The sequence below is a fragment of the Musca domestica genome, unplaced genomic scaffold (genome assembly GCF_030504385.1).
Source record: "Musca domestica strain aabys unplaced genomic scaffold, Musca_domestica.polishedcontigs.V.1.1 104, whole genome shotgun sequence".
NCBI lineage: Eukaryota > Metazoa > Arthropoda > Insecta > Diptera > Muscidae > Musca > Musca domestica.
Genome location: NW_026712121.1, coordinates 1,192,701 through 1,208,198, shown reverse-complemented (window position 1 = coordinate 1,208,198; position 15,498 = coordinate 1,192,701). Strand labels below are relative to the sequence as shown.

The following is a 15,498-nucleotide window of genomic DNA, read 5'->3' as shown; positions in this document are numbered from 1 at the left end:
AACGCATTTGAGTAAAATTTTATTAACCTACTTCATTTCGTTCGGAAGCTAGATTGTTTATTTTTCTTTTGTGGAAATGAAATGACAAACTCAACGTACCGTCCATACTATTGTGGAGGGTATAAAAATTAAGCTTGAGACTGGTAATTCGTTAAATATTTTCTAAGGCAAATAGACCACGCATGCCCAAGGAACAAGATTTAAACTCAGAAAATAAAGAAAATTAAAATAAGAAAGGCTAAAGTCAACATTGATGACGCCAAAGCACGAATCGGTGAACAGTTCACCTTCAAAATAAACAACTTATTTGTCCCGATGTTTTCTTACTCTGATACATTTATGCGCTCTTTTTGTTGTTTCGAATATTGTGTAAATATTGGCTAAAGCGAAATGCTTAACATTTGGGCAAACAAATACAGAATGGCTTTTTTGAAATCCACTTATATAGACATTAAATGAAACATTTGATATTAGACTAAATTCGTGTTTTGAAACGAAGTGCTGCGGAAGCGAATTGAAAAGGAAAAGAAAACACCTGTGCAAAAATATGAAATTCCCCATTTTGTTTGTAGTGGGTGGTAAGTAACTATTTCAGAATATAGTTTTCACAAAACTGAAAAAAAAGTTATTTTACTTATCCATCTGCAGTTCTGTGTCTGATGAGCCGGGACAGTCATGCCCAAATGGAGACAAATACCAGGGATCTGCTGAGCCGTGCCATGAACAACATGTCACAGATACGCAAAGTAATGTTGTGTCTGGCCCGCAGCTGTGATACAGGAGCCGTGGCCAAAGCCATGGCCATCGATGATGCTTCGGAATTTATGCTCAGACAAAAACCCTACGAAATGGAAAGTAATTTTGATCGTGTGCTGAAATTTGCCGCTGGAGTATCGGCAGCTTTGCCAAAATTCTTGGCAATTGATCCGAATTGTAATGATCATTTGTATATCTGCCCCAAGAAGAGGGAAAAGAAGCCGGTCATTCCAAGTGAGGTCTATGAAATGGCTGAATATGTTGAGTTGATGGTGGCGGCATCGAAATGTATAACCACGGAAAATCTTGAGGATGCCATTAATGTCATTGGCGAGGGTATTGTTTACATTGAGAATAATGGCGATAGCTCAGGAACAGCAACGGAGAGATTTGTTCCAGCTCTGGAATTAGTCACTATGAGACTTAAAGAAATGTGCCAACCCATGAAACATTTGATACCGGCGGAACCTTCTCAGTCGGGAGATGATAAGGATGGTGAAAATTCGGGGAATGGTAAAAAAGTCATGGTTTTGATACCATCGAAGGTTTTGAACAAGAATGCCCAAATGATGTGGTTGAAAAAATCGTAGGTTTTTTCAACAGAGTTGGGGTAAATCGGGGAGATTTTTAATAAACTCGTCTTTAAAGCAGTTGTTTCTATTTTATTACGAAAGCAAACTGACGGATATTTAGACATTTGGGTTTTCATTTTATAAATAACTGAAGGAATATTTATAGTCAGGGGTTGGTAAATTATAAGTGAAGGTGACGGTATTAGGTCAGTAGAGTAAAAATTCAAAATAAATGTGATTCACAGGGCAAACGTTATATGCCCTGAGGCTATCCAAACATTTTGAGTTTAATAAAAAAAAAAAAAAAAAAAAAAAAAAAAAACATTAAAAAGTACCATTCGGTTTTGTCGACAGATTTATACCCTCAGCCAATGTTCTACTATTTAAATATATTTTGACTATTTAAATATATTTTGACATCTTGATCATTCAAATTGTTAACCCTCTATGGAGTAGGGTCAATCATCTATTCCGTATTGGACCTAAATGAATATGATATAAATATTGCGACGTACCAGGTTTGGACTATATTGGTTACTTCCTTCACTTGATATGAGAGCGTTTTGATATCTTTCAAAATCTTCAATCCTATGTAAGGGACGAATTAGAAGAAATGGTTCGATCTCTACCATCTTTATAACAGATCTTGAGTGGATGGAAATATTGGTACATATCAAAATGTTAATAAGTCTGAAAGAAATCGAATGTAAAATTCGTGTTTTATGAGTTTCGTAAATATTCAAAATTTTATACCTTTGTGGGGGAGGTACCAGAAAGAGTGGACCGATAAATCTCGTCTTCAAAGCAGATTTGTTGGTAGAAATAACGGGATATGTGAAATATGAAGAGAAGTTTTTCGGTTTTTATACCCTCAGCCATATGGCTAGAGAGGGTATATATATATATATTTGATACGGTCAAAACGTGCCTCATCGAAATATCGGTTTTAGACCCTAGGTCTTCGTGGACCAAATCGATTTCAGGACATTTGGAGTCGATCTATCGATGTCCGTCCATCTGGCTGGCTGGTGCGCTTGATAACTCTCGAAGACAGTATTTGATTTATTTTTGTCAAACATAGGTCGAGTTCGAAGATGGACAATATCGATCCTCCACTCCTTTTGGTACCTTTCCCACAAAACGCGAAATAGACATCAGATTCCATTTAGACTTGGCACATCTGAATATTTCTATTAACACAGGATCTGTATTAAAGGCGGTAGAGATCGGAACATTCCTTCTGGTATCTCCCCCACAAAGGGTCAAAGTTTTTAATAAGCAAAACGTTTATAAAATCCGAAATAAGCATCAGGTTGTCTTTATATTTCACACATTCCATTATTTCTACTAACACAAGATCTGTTGTGAAGATGGGACACATCGGTCCTCTCCTTCTGGTAACTCCCCCACAAGGGTCAGAATTTTGAATATCCAATGAGCACATTAAATTGCGAAATTAACATACGATTTTATTCAGACTTGGCACATCTCACTATTTCCATCAACATAAGATCTGTTATAAAGATGGTAGAGATCGGACCATTTCTTCTGGTACCAACCAACTTCAGTCCGCAGTAATTTCTAAGCCACTCGTAGGACAGCTTTTAAAATTATTCCATTGACAGCTCATTATATTATTTACAATCGTACAAAAACATTTAGGTGAGAATTTTCCAGAAAAAAATTTATTCGTGATGGAATTCAAGCGTGATAGTGTGACTTCTTTTTATTTGGCTGGAGAACCACAAGTGGCTATCGTTAGAGCACTCCAGCATTTAAATGTGAATAAATCTTTTGTGTCTCCTACCATCGCTCGTTGCCGTGATACTGGTAGCGTAGCCCGACTTCAAGGAAATGGACTTCTAACAGAACTCGGCATCATCGCATTCAGCACGCGCCACCCAAGACTGGTTACAAAATGAGGTTCCTTGCTTCATTTCCTGCACAAGGGCCACCGAAATCTCTGAATACCCATCCTTGGGACTATTTTGTCTGGAGTATTTGGAAAGCAAGGTTGGCACTAAAAAATACCAAAGTGTCGATCATCTCAAGCTAGCGCTTCGCAGGGAAAACTTATTATAAAATTTGGTGCTATTTTCGACACTTTTTTCCTCTCATTCAACGAAATTAAAAAAAAAATTATGTAAAAATTATGGCGTTTGACTTTGTTGCAGTTTTTTTATCTCACTCTGTATACCCTCTCTAGCCATATGGATGAGGTTAAAATAATACTAAATTAACCGCTTAAAGAACTAATTATCTATCCACCATAGTTTAGGCTTTTTTTAGAAGGACACCAGCCATACTTTGCCAAAATTTGAAGTACTGACCGGCTTTCGTTGTGTTGATATTTGGATATAGATATTTTATAATTAATTGAAAATTTTCTGAAAAGTCCTCTGCTCCATATATATTCTCATTCTGTTTACTTTGCTATATAATAACTTTTCACGATTTTTATATCCGACACCACACTGTGGTGCATTTGTTTGTTACATGCGGAAGGAAATGAGATATACCCATACTTCATTTTGATCCTCTTTATAAAATCGCATTTTGAATCGGTTTATGTGTGTCCGTCTGTCCATACAAGCCGAATTTATTGCCTGACTGTGATGAAATTTTCCACAAAAAAATTAAAATTTGTGATAATCGGGTCAGATATAGCTCCCATATATAGTGTCGTCCGATTACATAAATATTGTGCACCAAATGCGTAATATCAGACCGAATAAAATTTTAACACACACAGCCAAGTTCAGTCCATAAATATGTCTTGCAATTTTTGTGAATATTGGTTCAGATTTTAGTCCAGATTTATTTTCGTAATCTTCGTCCAAATGGAATGGATTTCGGCACATCCAAACAAATTCAGCCCAGAAGCAAGTACTTCAAATTTGGTGAACAACGGTTCAGTTACAGCTATAGTTACCATATATATGTTTCATTCGACATTTCTAAGTCCCTCACATTCGTGATAGCATGTCACACTTGAGACTAGATATCAGATATGACCCAGAAATACCTCTGCCAAATTTTATCGAGATCGGCTCAGATTTAAATATGTAGCCCCCCATAAATGTCTTTACCCATATGTATCTTTATTACCGCTCATAAATCTTAATAAGCAATTAACACCTCAATTGCAAATATGACCGTTTAGTTGCTACACGTGAACCTACTAAATACTGATAATAGTGTTGGGTATCATACTGTTGCCGACTCTTGACTATTCTTACTGGTTTTTACACCCTATAGAGAGTATATTAAGTTTGTCATTCCGTTTGTAATTCCTCGAAATACTCATGTTAGACCCCACAAAGTGTATATATTCTGGATCAGCGTAAAATTCTAACTTTTTCGATGTCCGTCAGTCTGTTGCAATCACGCCATCTTTCGATCGAATTGAGATTGAAGTCTAAAATTTTGAATACATGCATAATTTACCAGTAGGCAGGTTAAGTTCGTAAATGAGCCATGTCGGTTCACGTTTTCGTACAGGCCCCATATAACGGTACCTCCCGATGTTCTGTATTTTCATGATTTTATTGACATTATTTACCGAAATTATTTTAAATTCCATATTTAAAGTTCGTAATGTGTACTACAGCCTATGACAAAAATTTTTACATACAGCTCAACATCTTCGCATAGCCCCCAAATGACGGAACCTCCCGATAATCGGTATTTTCATGATTTTAGCGACATTATGTACCGGAATTATTTTAAATTTCGTATTTGAAGTTTCTAATGGTTACATCCTATGACAAAAAAAATTGTATGCAGGTCAACGTTTTCGTATATGGGGGCTATACGGGGACTATACCTCCCGATACTCGGTATTTTGATGATTTCAGCAATATTATTCACCGGAATCGTTTCAAATATCGTATTGGATGATCTTAATGGCTACAACATTATATGTCAAAAAATTTCGTATGCAGATCCGCGTCTTCGTATAGCCCCCATATGACGATACCTCCCGATACTAGGTGTTTTCATGATTGTTGCGACATTATTCCCCGGAATTGTAACAGATTTCGTATTTAAAGTTCGTAATGGGTACTACAGCCAATGACAAAAAATTTCGTATGCAGGTTCACATTTTCGTATATCACCCATTTAACGTTATCTCCCGATATTCGATATTTAATGATTTTAGCGACATTATTCACTGGAACTGTTTCAAATTTCGTATTTAAAGTTCGTAATGGATACTACAGCCTATGACAAAAAATTCGTAGCAGGTTCTCGTCTTCGTATAGCCCCCATAGAACTGTTTTGATTTAAGTGATAGTTTTCGATTTTTTTTTAAATTTTTCAAGTTCCTTACAAATGGTGGAGGGTATTAAAAGTTCGTTCCGGCCAAACTTAGATTCTTTTTTACTTGTTAATATCTGTGTTTTATTAAAAATTGCGTTCCAGTTGACACACCCTTTAGATAAATGTTTTTTCGACAGATCGTTAAAAATTACATTTTAAGAGAGTGCAGTGCCCGATATTACGTTTTTTCTGGTTCTGAGAGAATATATTACCCTTATTTCGTAAAGACCCATTTAGCGGCGCTTCCGATCTTTCGGTATTTTAAAGGTTTCACCACGATTTCAAATCAAAGTGAATCTAATTTAGCATAATCTTTGGTTGGCGATTTCGTCCTTAAAAAAATCAGTCTCACATATGTGCACCATCTGATTTTAGGGGCTTTGTAGGTCCCAGATGATTTTTTTTTTTCGAAGTGGCCTTTTCATTTAAATGGACTGCTTAAGTAATTTTATGGGCTCTGGAATATCGTAGGAATTAAGATGATCCAAATTGACAGGAATTTGGAGAAATTAGTTAAGGGTTGCAATATGGATTCGAGCGATATTATAGTTACTAAAAAATGAAATTTTTACAGTTTACATTCTTCAGAGCCATATTAAACCCACTTTTTAACGATCAGCCATTTAGAATATGACATTTTGACACTGATAATTTGTCAGCTTTTGAAACCGAAATTTATGACTTCTTTATATAATAATTTCATTAGGAATATAATGAATCGAGCTCTATTTACTGTCAATAAAATATCTTAATTGCTTTTGTCAAATAAAATATAATTCCAAAAAATTCTCTATCCGGTCAACAATTGTATAGAAATTTTCAAATTTCTATTAAATTACGACCTATTTAAAATGTAAACAAAATTGACTGCCTTTTTGTTCTGCCTAATCCAGGTGTTCTATTTCTTTCGAATCGATAAAAGTAAATATTTGTCATCCTACGGAATTGCGTACATAAAAGCATTTGAGTAAATAGAATGGAATGGCAAAAAAACCCAAGAAAATAAATTTCTATAAAAACCAATAATGCATCAAAGCTTAGTAAAATATTCTTCGTGACAGTGTTGAGGAATTCAGAACCATGTCGAAATTAAATGTTGTCTTACTATTTGTGGGTGAGTTTTCCTTGACTTAAATATTTAAGTTTTTTAGAAAATAAAAATATTTTTTTTTTTTTTCGCCTTTTTTCAGTTGTTGTGGCCATCAACAGTGCCAGCGCAGCCCTGCCATCGCCACTGGAGGTCCTCACCGGTACTCTGAAAAACATGAATCAAATCCGCAACACCCTTTTCTGCCTGGCTCACAGCTGCGATCCATTTGCCATTCAAAAAGCCATCCTCATCGATGATGTCTCGGAATTTGAATTGAAACAGAGAACCATTAAACCGGAAACCAAGGCAGATCGTGTCATGAAATTGTCATCTGTTGTAGCTGAGGCAAGCAAGAAGCTATTGGCCATTGATCCCAATTGCAAAAATCCTTCATACACCTGTCCCACTCCCCATCCCATTAGCTTGCCCAAGGAAATTTATGATTTTGAAAATGCTATGGGCAACATTTTGGCCTATTCGAAATGTACCACATTGGCTGATTTTCCTGAAATTATTTCACTACTCTCGGATAGTGTGGAGTATATTGAAAATAATAGAGATTCATCGGGAACTTCGTTCCAACGTGTTGTTCCAGCCGTAGAGTTGGTGGCCAGAGGATTTAAGAATATCTGCGATCGTCGTGGACAAACGGTGCAGTAATTTTACTTTGGAAAATCCGTGAACTATTAATGAAATGGAGGAGGAACGATATTGTTTGGACCATGATTGGAATCGTTTTCGACGATCTTATGAAATATTTCTGAACTTTGGCTATAGAAAAATAATTATTTAAAAAATAAATTTGAATCTCATTAAAAATGTCATGGCTTTATGGAATATAAATCGAAGAAAAATATCCTAGGAACTCAAATTTTTTTCGTTTTGGAAACTATTTTGTATCAAAAGAATTCCTTGTCTTATTTTTATACTCTACATCACATAGTGGTATCAGGAAGAAGGAATCGAGATAGACCAATAGTTACACTTGAGTATCTTCATAGAATAATTTTCTGAGTGATTTATTCCTTCCCTCTGTCCATGAATTTTTTGTGAACAAAATACAGGTCGCATTTACTATCCGATTGAGATGAAATTTTGCCAAAAATAATTTTTTGAACTCTTGAAATTAGTGAGAATCGGTTCAAATTTAGATATAACTCCCATGTATACAGGGTGAGATGAAAAATCTGCAACCAACTTCAGACTGCTGTCATTTCTAAGCCACTCGTCCGAAAGCTGTTAAAATCATTGCAGTGACAATACAGTGATTGTTTACAAGCGTACAAAAGCATTTTGGTGAGAATTTTCCAGAAAAAAAGTTATTCGTGATGGAATGCAAGGGTGATAGTGTGATTTCTTTTTATGTGGCTGGAAAACCACAAGTGGCTATCGTTAGAGCACTCCAGCATTTAAATTTGAATAAATCTTTTGTGTCTCGCACCATCGCTCGTTACCGTGATACTAGTAGCGTAGCCCGACGTCAAGGAAGTGGAAGAAAACAGCAACATCAGCAAAAATGGTCCGAAAAGTAAAGGAGCCACTTGATCGAAACCCGCGTCGAAGTGGACGAAAATGGCTCGTGACCTGAACATATCGCAATATTCCATTCGGCAAATTAAGAAATGAGCTCGGGGTAGTGCCATAGAAATTCCAAAAAGTGCAAGAACTTACACCGCAACGGAATGAAAATAGACTTAAAAGACCTAAAGAGGTTCTTCGCTTGGCCGAAAGTGGTGAACTGCTGAATTGAGTTTTCTCCGATGAGAAAACATTCGTTGACCTGCAATTTGTAAACAAACAAAATTATCGTGTTTACCTACCAAAGAGGTCAGCTGAAAATTCGGTTGGCCACCAGAACTCAAGCGCCGGCCATGGTGATGGTGTAAGCCGCCATAACAGCCGATTGTCGCTCTCCGCTCGTATTAATCGACCGAAAATTATCACGAAAATATTCTGGAGTGTGTATTGAAGTCTTGGGCACGCAAACATTTGTCCGCAGACCTTGGACATTCCAAGAGGACTCAGCACCATTGCACTCAGCACGCGTCACCCAAGAATCGTTACAAAATGAGGTTGCCACCAAAATCACCGGATATCAATCCGTTGAACTATTGTGTCTGGAGTATTTTGGAAAGCAAGGTTGGGACTAAAAAATACCAAAGTGTCGATCACCTCAAGCAAGCGCTTCGCCGGGAATGGGCCAAAATACTGCAGAGCAACATTGGGGCAGCGTGTGACTGTTTCATTGGCCGTTTGTAGGCCATAATTCGTGCCAAAGGTGACCAATTCGAACAAATCTAAACTTATTCTAAAATTTGATGCTATTTCCGACACATTTGCTTTCATTTAAAAATCATGGCTTTTGACTTTGTTGCAGTTTTTTATATCAGCCTGTATATCTTCAACCGATTTCAGGTTTATTGTGCACCAAATTTACAATATCAGTCCAAATGGCCTGAATTTTAGCCATTCCGACCGAATTCATACTAGAACCAAGTACTTCAAATTTTGAAAATGTGTTCAGATATGGCTATAGATCCCATATATATGTTTCATCCGATTTGGAGTTTTAAGTTGCTCACATGCGTAATATGCACTCCACAACAATAATCTTTGGTACTGGATATCAGATGAAGATCATAAATAAGTGTTTAAAATTTTGTCGAAATCGCTTCAGATTTGGGTATATCTGTCATTCATATCTTTGTCCGATTTCAGGTGTGCACCAAATGAGTACTATCAAACCAAATGGACTGAATTTTGGCACATCCGACGGAATTTTGTCTAAAAATTAGTGCCTCAAAATTTGGTGAAAATCAGTTCAGATAAAGCTATAGCTCCCATGAATATGTTTCATCCGATTTGGGGTTTTAATTTCCCCACTTGCGTAATATGCACTCCAAAGCAATGATATTTGATACCGGTCATCAGATGCAGCTCGAAATTCATCTGCGAAATTTTATCGAGATTGGTTCGGATTTTTATTTAGCTTCGATATACATCTTTATCCGATTTTACGGTTATTGCTTACCATATATGTAATATCAGGCCAAATTGAATAGAGTTTTTCATATCCAACTGAATTTTATCATTTGCTGAAATTCGATTCAGTATACCTATTGCTCCAATAAATATTTCTATTCCCTGCACCATAGTATGGAGGTTAGGTGCACGTTTTGGCATGGTCCCCATATAATGGTACCACACGATATTCGGTATTTTGATGATTTGCGCGACATTGTTTCAAAGTTGGCATTTGATGTTAGTAATGAATACTACAGTCTCTGACAGAAAAGTGTCTGTACAGGTCCACGTTTCGGTATAGCGCCATATAGTACCTCACTATATTCATATTTTTGATGTTATTGATGAATTTTATTTTTCTGAAAATAACCAAATTCGTGCTAAGTGGTGGAGGGTATTCAAAGTTCGGCCCAGCCGAACTTATAGCATTTTTAATTGTTTAATATAATCCTTGTCGAAGTTATATCATGCCCTATACAGTAATTTTATTTGGTTCATAGTTGGTATGATCTACTTCACATACGTTCCCAATACAAACTTGTTTTGTTACGTAAGCTCTACTAAATACGCATAGTGGTGTAGGGTACCATATAGTCGGTCCTGCCCGAATTTTGACCATTCCTTACTTGTTTTTATACAATCCACCATAGTATGGGGGTATATTAAGTTTGCCATTCCGTTTTTAATACCTCGAAATATACATTTTAGACCCCACAAAGTATATATATTCTTGATTAGCATAAGATTCTATGTCGATTTAGCGACATCTGTCCATCTATCCATCTGTGAAAATCACTCTAGCTTCCGAACGAATTGAAGTAGATTGATGAAATTTTACTCAAATGTATATTATGTCTGCAGGACTTTTGATATTGGAAATGGGCCATGTAGGTCCACGTTTTGGTATAGCCCCCATTTAACGGTACCTCCAGTTTCATATTTGGTATTTGAAGTTCGTAATGGATGCTACAGCCTAAGACAGAAAACGGTCTCTGCAGGTCTTCGTGTAGCCCCCATATATCGGTACCCCCGATACTTGATATTTTGATGATTTTAGCGACATTATTCATCGGATTTTTTTTTTTTCAAATTTGTTGTTTGAAATTCGTAATCAACACTACAGCCTATGATAAAAAATTGTCTATGCAGGCCCAGGTCTTCGTATAGCCCCCATATAACGGTACCTCCCTGTATTCGGTATTTTGATGATTTTGCCTATGATTTTAAAAGAATTTTTAACGGTTTTTGTTTTTTGAAATGGTGGAGCATATTCAAAGATCGGTCTGGCCGAACTTACAGCTTTTTTACTTATTTAATATAACAATTTAACAATGGGACTTCAGATTTCAGACTTTTTAATATTTATGTTTTAGTCAGTAAATAAAAAACAGCAAAATTAAAAATTTTAACACTATTTAACCTCTGATATCGAGGCGTATAACTCACTCACAGTAGCTCGATTTAAATTATTTAATAAACATAATTTATTTGGTTTTAAGTCCAATACAAAAATCATGCTTGCCTTCCCTTGTTCAGGCGATAAATAATAAAATTCTACAGCTAAGGTAAAAAATTGTAAATTATTTGTAGATCTATTTTGCAATGGAATTACGACAAATTTCATTTGGGAATTCTGCTATAAAAATTGCAATCGGCTAAGGATTAAAATCAGTAATGAAAACGTGCCTTGTTAAGAACGCAACGGAAGAATCAAAAAATTCGTTTAACAAATTTTATTTTTGAATCTAAACGTTATGGCTAATCGACAAATACAAAACGTAATAACTGGTAAGTGTTGCATTCAAGAAACAAGATCTCTAATTGAATGTCTGTAGATTATATCAGAAGAAATTAATGCACCGTAATTAGTGTTATAATAAGATTCAGAATGTTATACAAAAGTGTCTAAATTTTACGTCATGCTTAAAATGGTAATTTGAATTTCTTGGATGGAGGCAGTGATTCTTAACAATAGATGTGGTCAATATATGTGGGATCCAATGAAATTTCAATTTTCCATGAAGGAAAGTTATTTCAAATTTGTTTGTACCCAAATGCAATAATATTTTTCGGAATTAAAAAAATAAATCAAAATAATTGAGACAATTGCAAACTTGGAATAATTTAAAATTGTGCTCGGTTCATGCTCATTGTGCTCGGTTCATGCTCATTTGTTCATGCTCATTTGTGCCGTAAATTTTCAAAAAAAAAAAAGAAAAAAAGCTTTAAGTTCGACCCCGAACTTTGAATACCCTCCACCATTTGGCACAAATTTGGAAATTTTCAAAAAAAAAAAAAAAATAAAATCCGTTAAAATCTTAAAAATACCGATCTTAAAAATACCGACCCGTCATATTACGGTCAGTACGATAACCGTGTATCATCAAAAAACCGAATATGGGGAGGTAATATTATATGGGGGCTATACCAAAACGTGACCTGCACATATAATTTTCTGTCATAGGATGTACTATATATTACGAACTTCAGATACCAAATTTAAAAAATTCTGGTGAATAAGGTCGCTTAAATCATCAAGTACCGAATATCGGGAGGTACCTTTATATGGGAACAATACCAAAACGTGGAACTACATGACCCATTTCAATATTAAAAGTCCTGCGGACCTAATACACATTTAAGTAGAATTTTATCAACCTACTTTATTTCGTTCGGAAGCTAGAGTGATTTCATCAGATGGACTGACATCGCTTAATAGACCTAGAATTTTATGTTGATCAAAAATATATATATATACTTTGTGGGATCTAAAATCTATATTTCGATGTGTTACAAACGGAATGACTAACTTAATATACCCTCCATATTGTGGTGGAGGGTATAAAAATATTGCTAAATTCATAAAAATGTAAGATATAGTGAGTTGGCGCTATATTGGGGTCTATACGAAGAAGTGATATTCAAATTCGAATCCTAAAAAAAATCCGTTGAAGGATGTCGCTAAAATCAGCAAAATACTGAGTGAGGTAGCCCTGGACCAACATAAGCCATTTTCTGTCATATGCTGTAGTACCCATTAGGGACCCATTCCGGTGAATGATGTCGCTAAAATTAGCAAAATGCCGAATATAGGGAGCCACCCATTATAAAGGGGCTATACGAATATGTGAACCTGCATAGGCAATTTTCTGTCATTGGGAGGTAGTACTCATTAGGAACTTCAAAATCCAAATTTGAAACATTTTCGGTGAAAAGTGTGACAAAAATCATCGAAATACGGAATACCTGGGGGCATAGTTATACAGGGTAAGATGAAAAAACTGCAACCAACTTCAGATCAGCAGGAATGGTTCGAAAAGTAAAGAAGCGACTTGATCGAAACCCTCGTCGAAGTGGTCGAAAAATGGCTGCTGAGCTGTACATATCGCAATATTCCATTCGGGAAATATTGAAAAATTAGCTCGGGGTAAGGGCAATGAAATTCCAAACAGTGCAAGAACTTACACCGCAACAGAAAGAAAATAGACTCAAAAGAGCTAAAGAGTTGCTTCGCTCGGCCGAAAGTGGTGAACTGCCGAATTTGGTTTTCTCCGATGAGAAAACATTCGTTGTCCAGTAGTTTGTATACAAACAAAATGATCATGTTTACTTGCCAAAGACCGTGGCATCAGAATAAATGCCGAATATTATTGCGAAAATATTCTGGAGGGTGTATTAAAGCCTTGGAAACGCAAACATTTTGGCCGCAGACCTTGGACTTAGATTCCAAAAAGACTTAGCACCATCGCACCGCCACCCAAGGCTAGTTACAAAATGAAGTTCCTCGCTTCATTTCCAGCGCATAATGGCCACCAAAATCTCCGGATACCAATCCATTTGACTTTGTTGCAGTCTTTTCATCTCACCCTGTATTTCGATGAAATGTGCGAACTTGGAAAAGAACTGGGCATGTAATGAATGTTAAAATTTTTCCCCTTTGTAAGGGGGGGTTACCAGAAGGCAAGGTCCTCTATATACCATCTTCACACCAGATCTTGTGGCGGTAGAAATATTGGAAGGTTCTGAATTAAAACAAATCTGATGCTCATTTTAAAATTTGTGGGCGTAATGCGTATTCAATATATTGACCGGTTGTGGGGAGATACTGGAAAAGTGGTTCATTTATTTTTTTTTTTTTCTAGAGTTTGAAGAAATTTTGAGATAAGCGAAGTTTGAAGAAAATCGGACTATTTTTTTCATATTTTATAACACCTATTGTTAACCCTTTGGAGGGAGGTTCTAGAAAAACTGACATATCACTGGTGTAAATACAAGGATTGGCTAGAGTTGAACAAAATCGGATGATCCAATCCCTTCTTATGATGTAAATGATTTCTTATGAAAATTTTGACTTTTTGTGGTGAAGGTACCAGAAAGTGTGGACCGATATTTCCCATTTCCGAACTAGTTCTAAGTTTTGTTTTTTCAGAAAGACAGACAGACAGATAGATGGACGAACAAGACTAGTCGACACGAAATGTCCTGAAACGGATTTCATTCGAAGAGGAATGAGGAAGATGAGGAATGTTTTAGTCGTATCAAATGATATACCCTCTGTAGTCATATGGCTGAGCGTCTAAAAGAACTTAATAAAGTTATAACTAGTTTCAAAAATTGAATTCTGCAAGACCTTGTACTTTTTTATATCAGAATATTAAATATTTTCGTTGTTATTGCATTTTTAGTGCTCCTTCTGCTACTGGCGGCCGATTTTTCACACCCAAGAGAAATAGATGTGGGGCAAATGCAACAAACTTCCATTGGAAATAGGCAACGTGATCTCATGGCAGCCGAGGGACTTTATGTCTTAAGTTCGACCATAAAATGCCTTTTGAATAACTACGACGATAATATTGGCCAACAAATATTTCGAATTTATGATGAAATGTATGAAAATGTCAAAATGGATGGGCTCTATGAAGTGCCCGATGAAGAATTTATGGAGATTTTAAGTCAAAAACAGGCGCTAATATTGACAAAATTACAATCTCTGCACAGGGATTGTTCGAAAATACCACATCCATGCCAGGAAAATCATTATCAGCACGCTTCCAATATTCCCCCAAAAATAGAAAATATACAAAAAAGTGTGGAACTGATGAGTTTCACAATGAAATGCCTGTTGGAACATAATCCCATTAATGAGGGGATATATCAGGTGATTGCCTTGAGTTTTAAGAGATATCAAGGCGAACATGATAGGATGGCATCTGGTGTGGACATTGCCGAGGCGGAAATTGTAAATGCTTTGGAAGAGATGAGGAAACTGAATTCGAAATGTGAATCGATAATTGAGAGTGAAGTGCCTTGTTCCAGCACCTTAAGAGATAAGGAAATTATAGAAAGTCAAAAGTATCAGAGTAGAAAAATTTTGCAACGTGACCATATGGCCGCTGAGGGCCACTATCTTTTAAGTTCCACCTTTAAATGCCTTTTGAATATTTACTCGGACCAGATTGGTGATCAAATTTATAAAATCTTTAATGAAATGCATGAAAATGTTAAAGAGGATGGTAACTATAACATCACCGAAGAGCAATTCATGGATTTGCTCTCCGAGAAGCAAAGGATAAAGTTGAGCAAAATGCAGTCCATAGATCCCCGTTGTGCCTCCATACCATATCCCTGTGTTGCACAAAATTTCAAAAATACCGAAAATATTCCTCAGGACCTAAAAACCTCTCAGAAAATCATGGAAACTATGGCATTAACAATGAAATGCATACTCGATAA

At 36.1% G+C, this 15,498-nt stretch overlaps 3 protein-coding genes across 4 annotated transcripts in view; 2 read left to right on the top strand and 1 right to left on the bottom strand.

The window, feature by feature from the left end:
* The window catches only part of LOC101892224 (uncharacterized), a 185,916-nt gene that overhangs the window by 57,795 nt on the left and 112,623 nt on the right, over window positions 1-15,498 (bottom strand). The gene's annotated exons all lie outside the window — the stretch shown is intronic.
* On the top strand, window positions 471-1,406 carry LOC101887981 (uncharacterized). Its single transcript, XM_005189812.3, has 2 exons — window positions 471-578; window positions 649-1,406. The coding sequence occupies exons 1-2, from the start codon at window positions 548-550 to the stop codon at window positions 1,344-1,346; spliced, it is 729 nt and encodes a 242-aa protein (XP_005189869.2). The 5' UTR covers window positions 471-547; the 3' UTR covers window positions 1,347-1,406.
* On the top strand, window positions 6,611-7,560 carry LOC101892051 (uncharacterized). Its single transcript, XM_005185337.4, has 2 exons — window positions 6,611-6,765; window positions 6,842-7,560. The coding sequence occupies exons 1-2, from the start codon at window positions 6,732-6,734 to the stop codon at window positions 7,399-7,401; spliced, it is 594 nt and encodes a 197-aa protein (XP_005185394.2). The 5' UTR covers window positions 6,611-6,731; the 3' UTR covers window positions 7,402-7,560.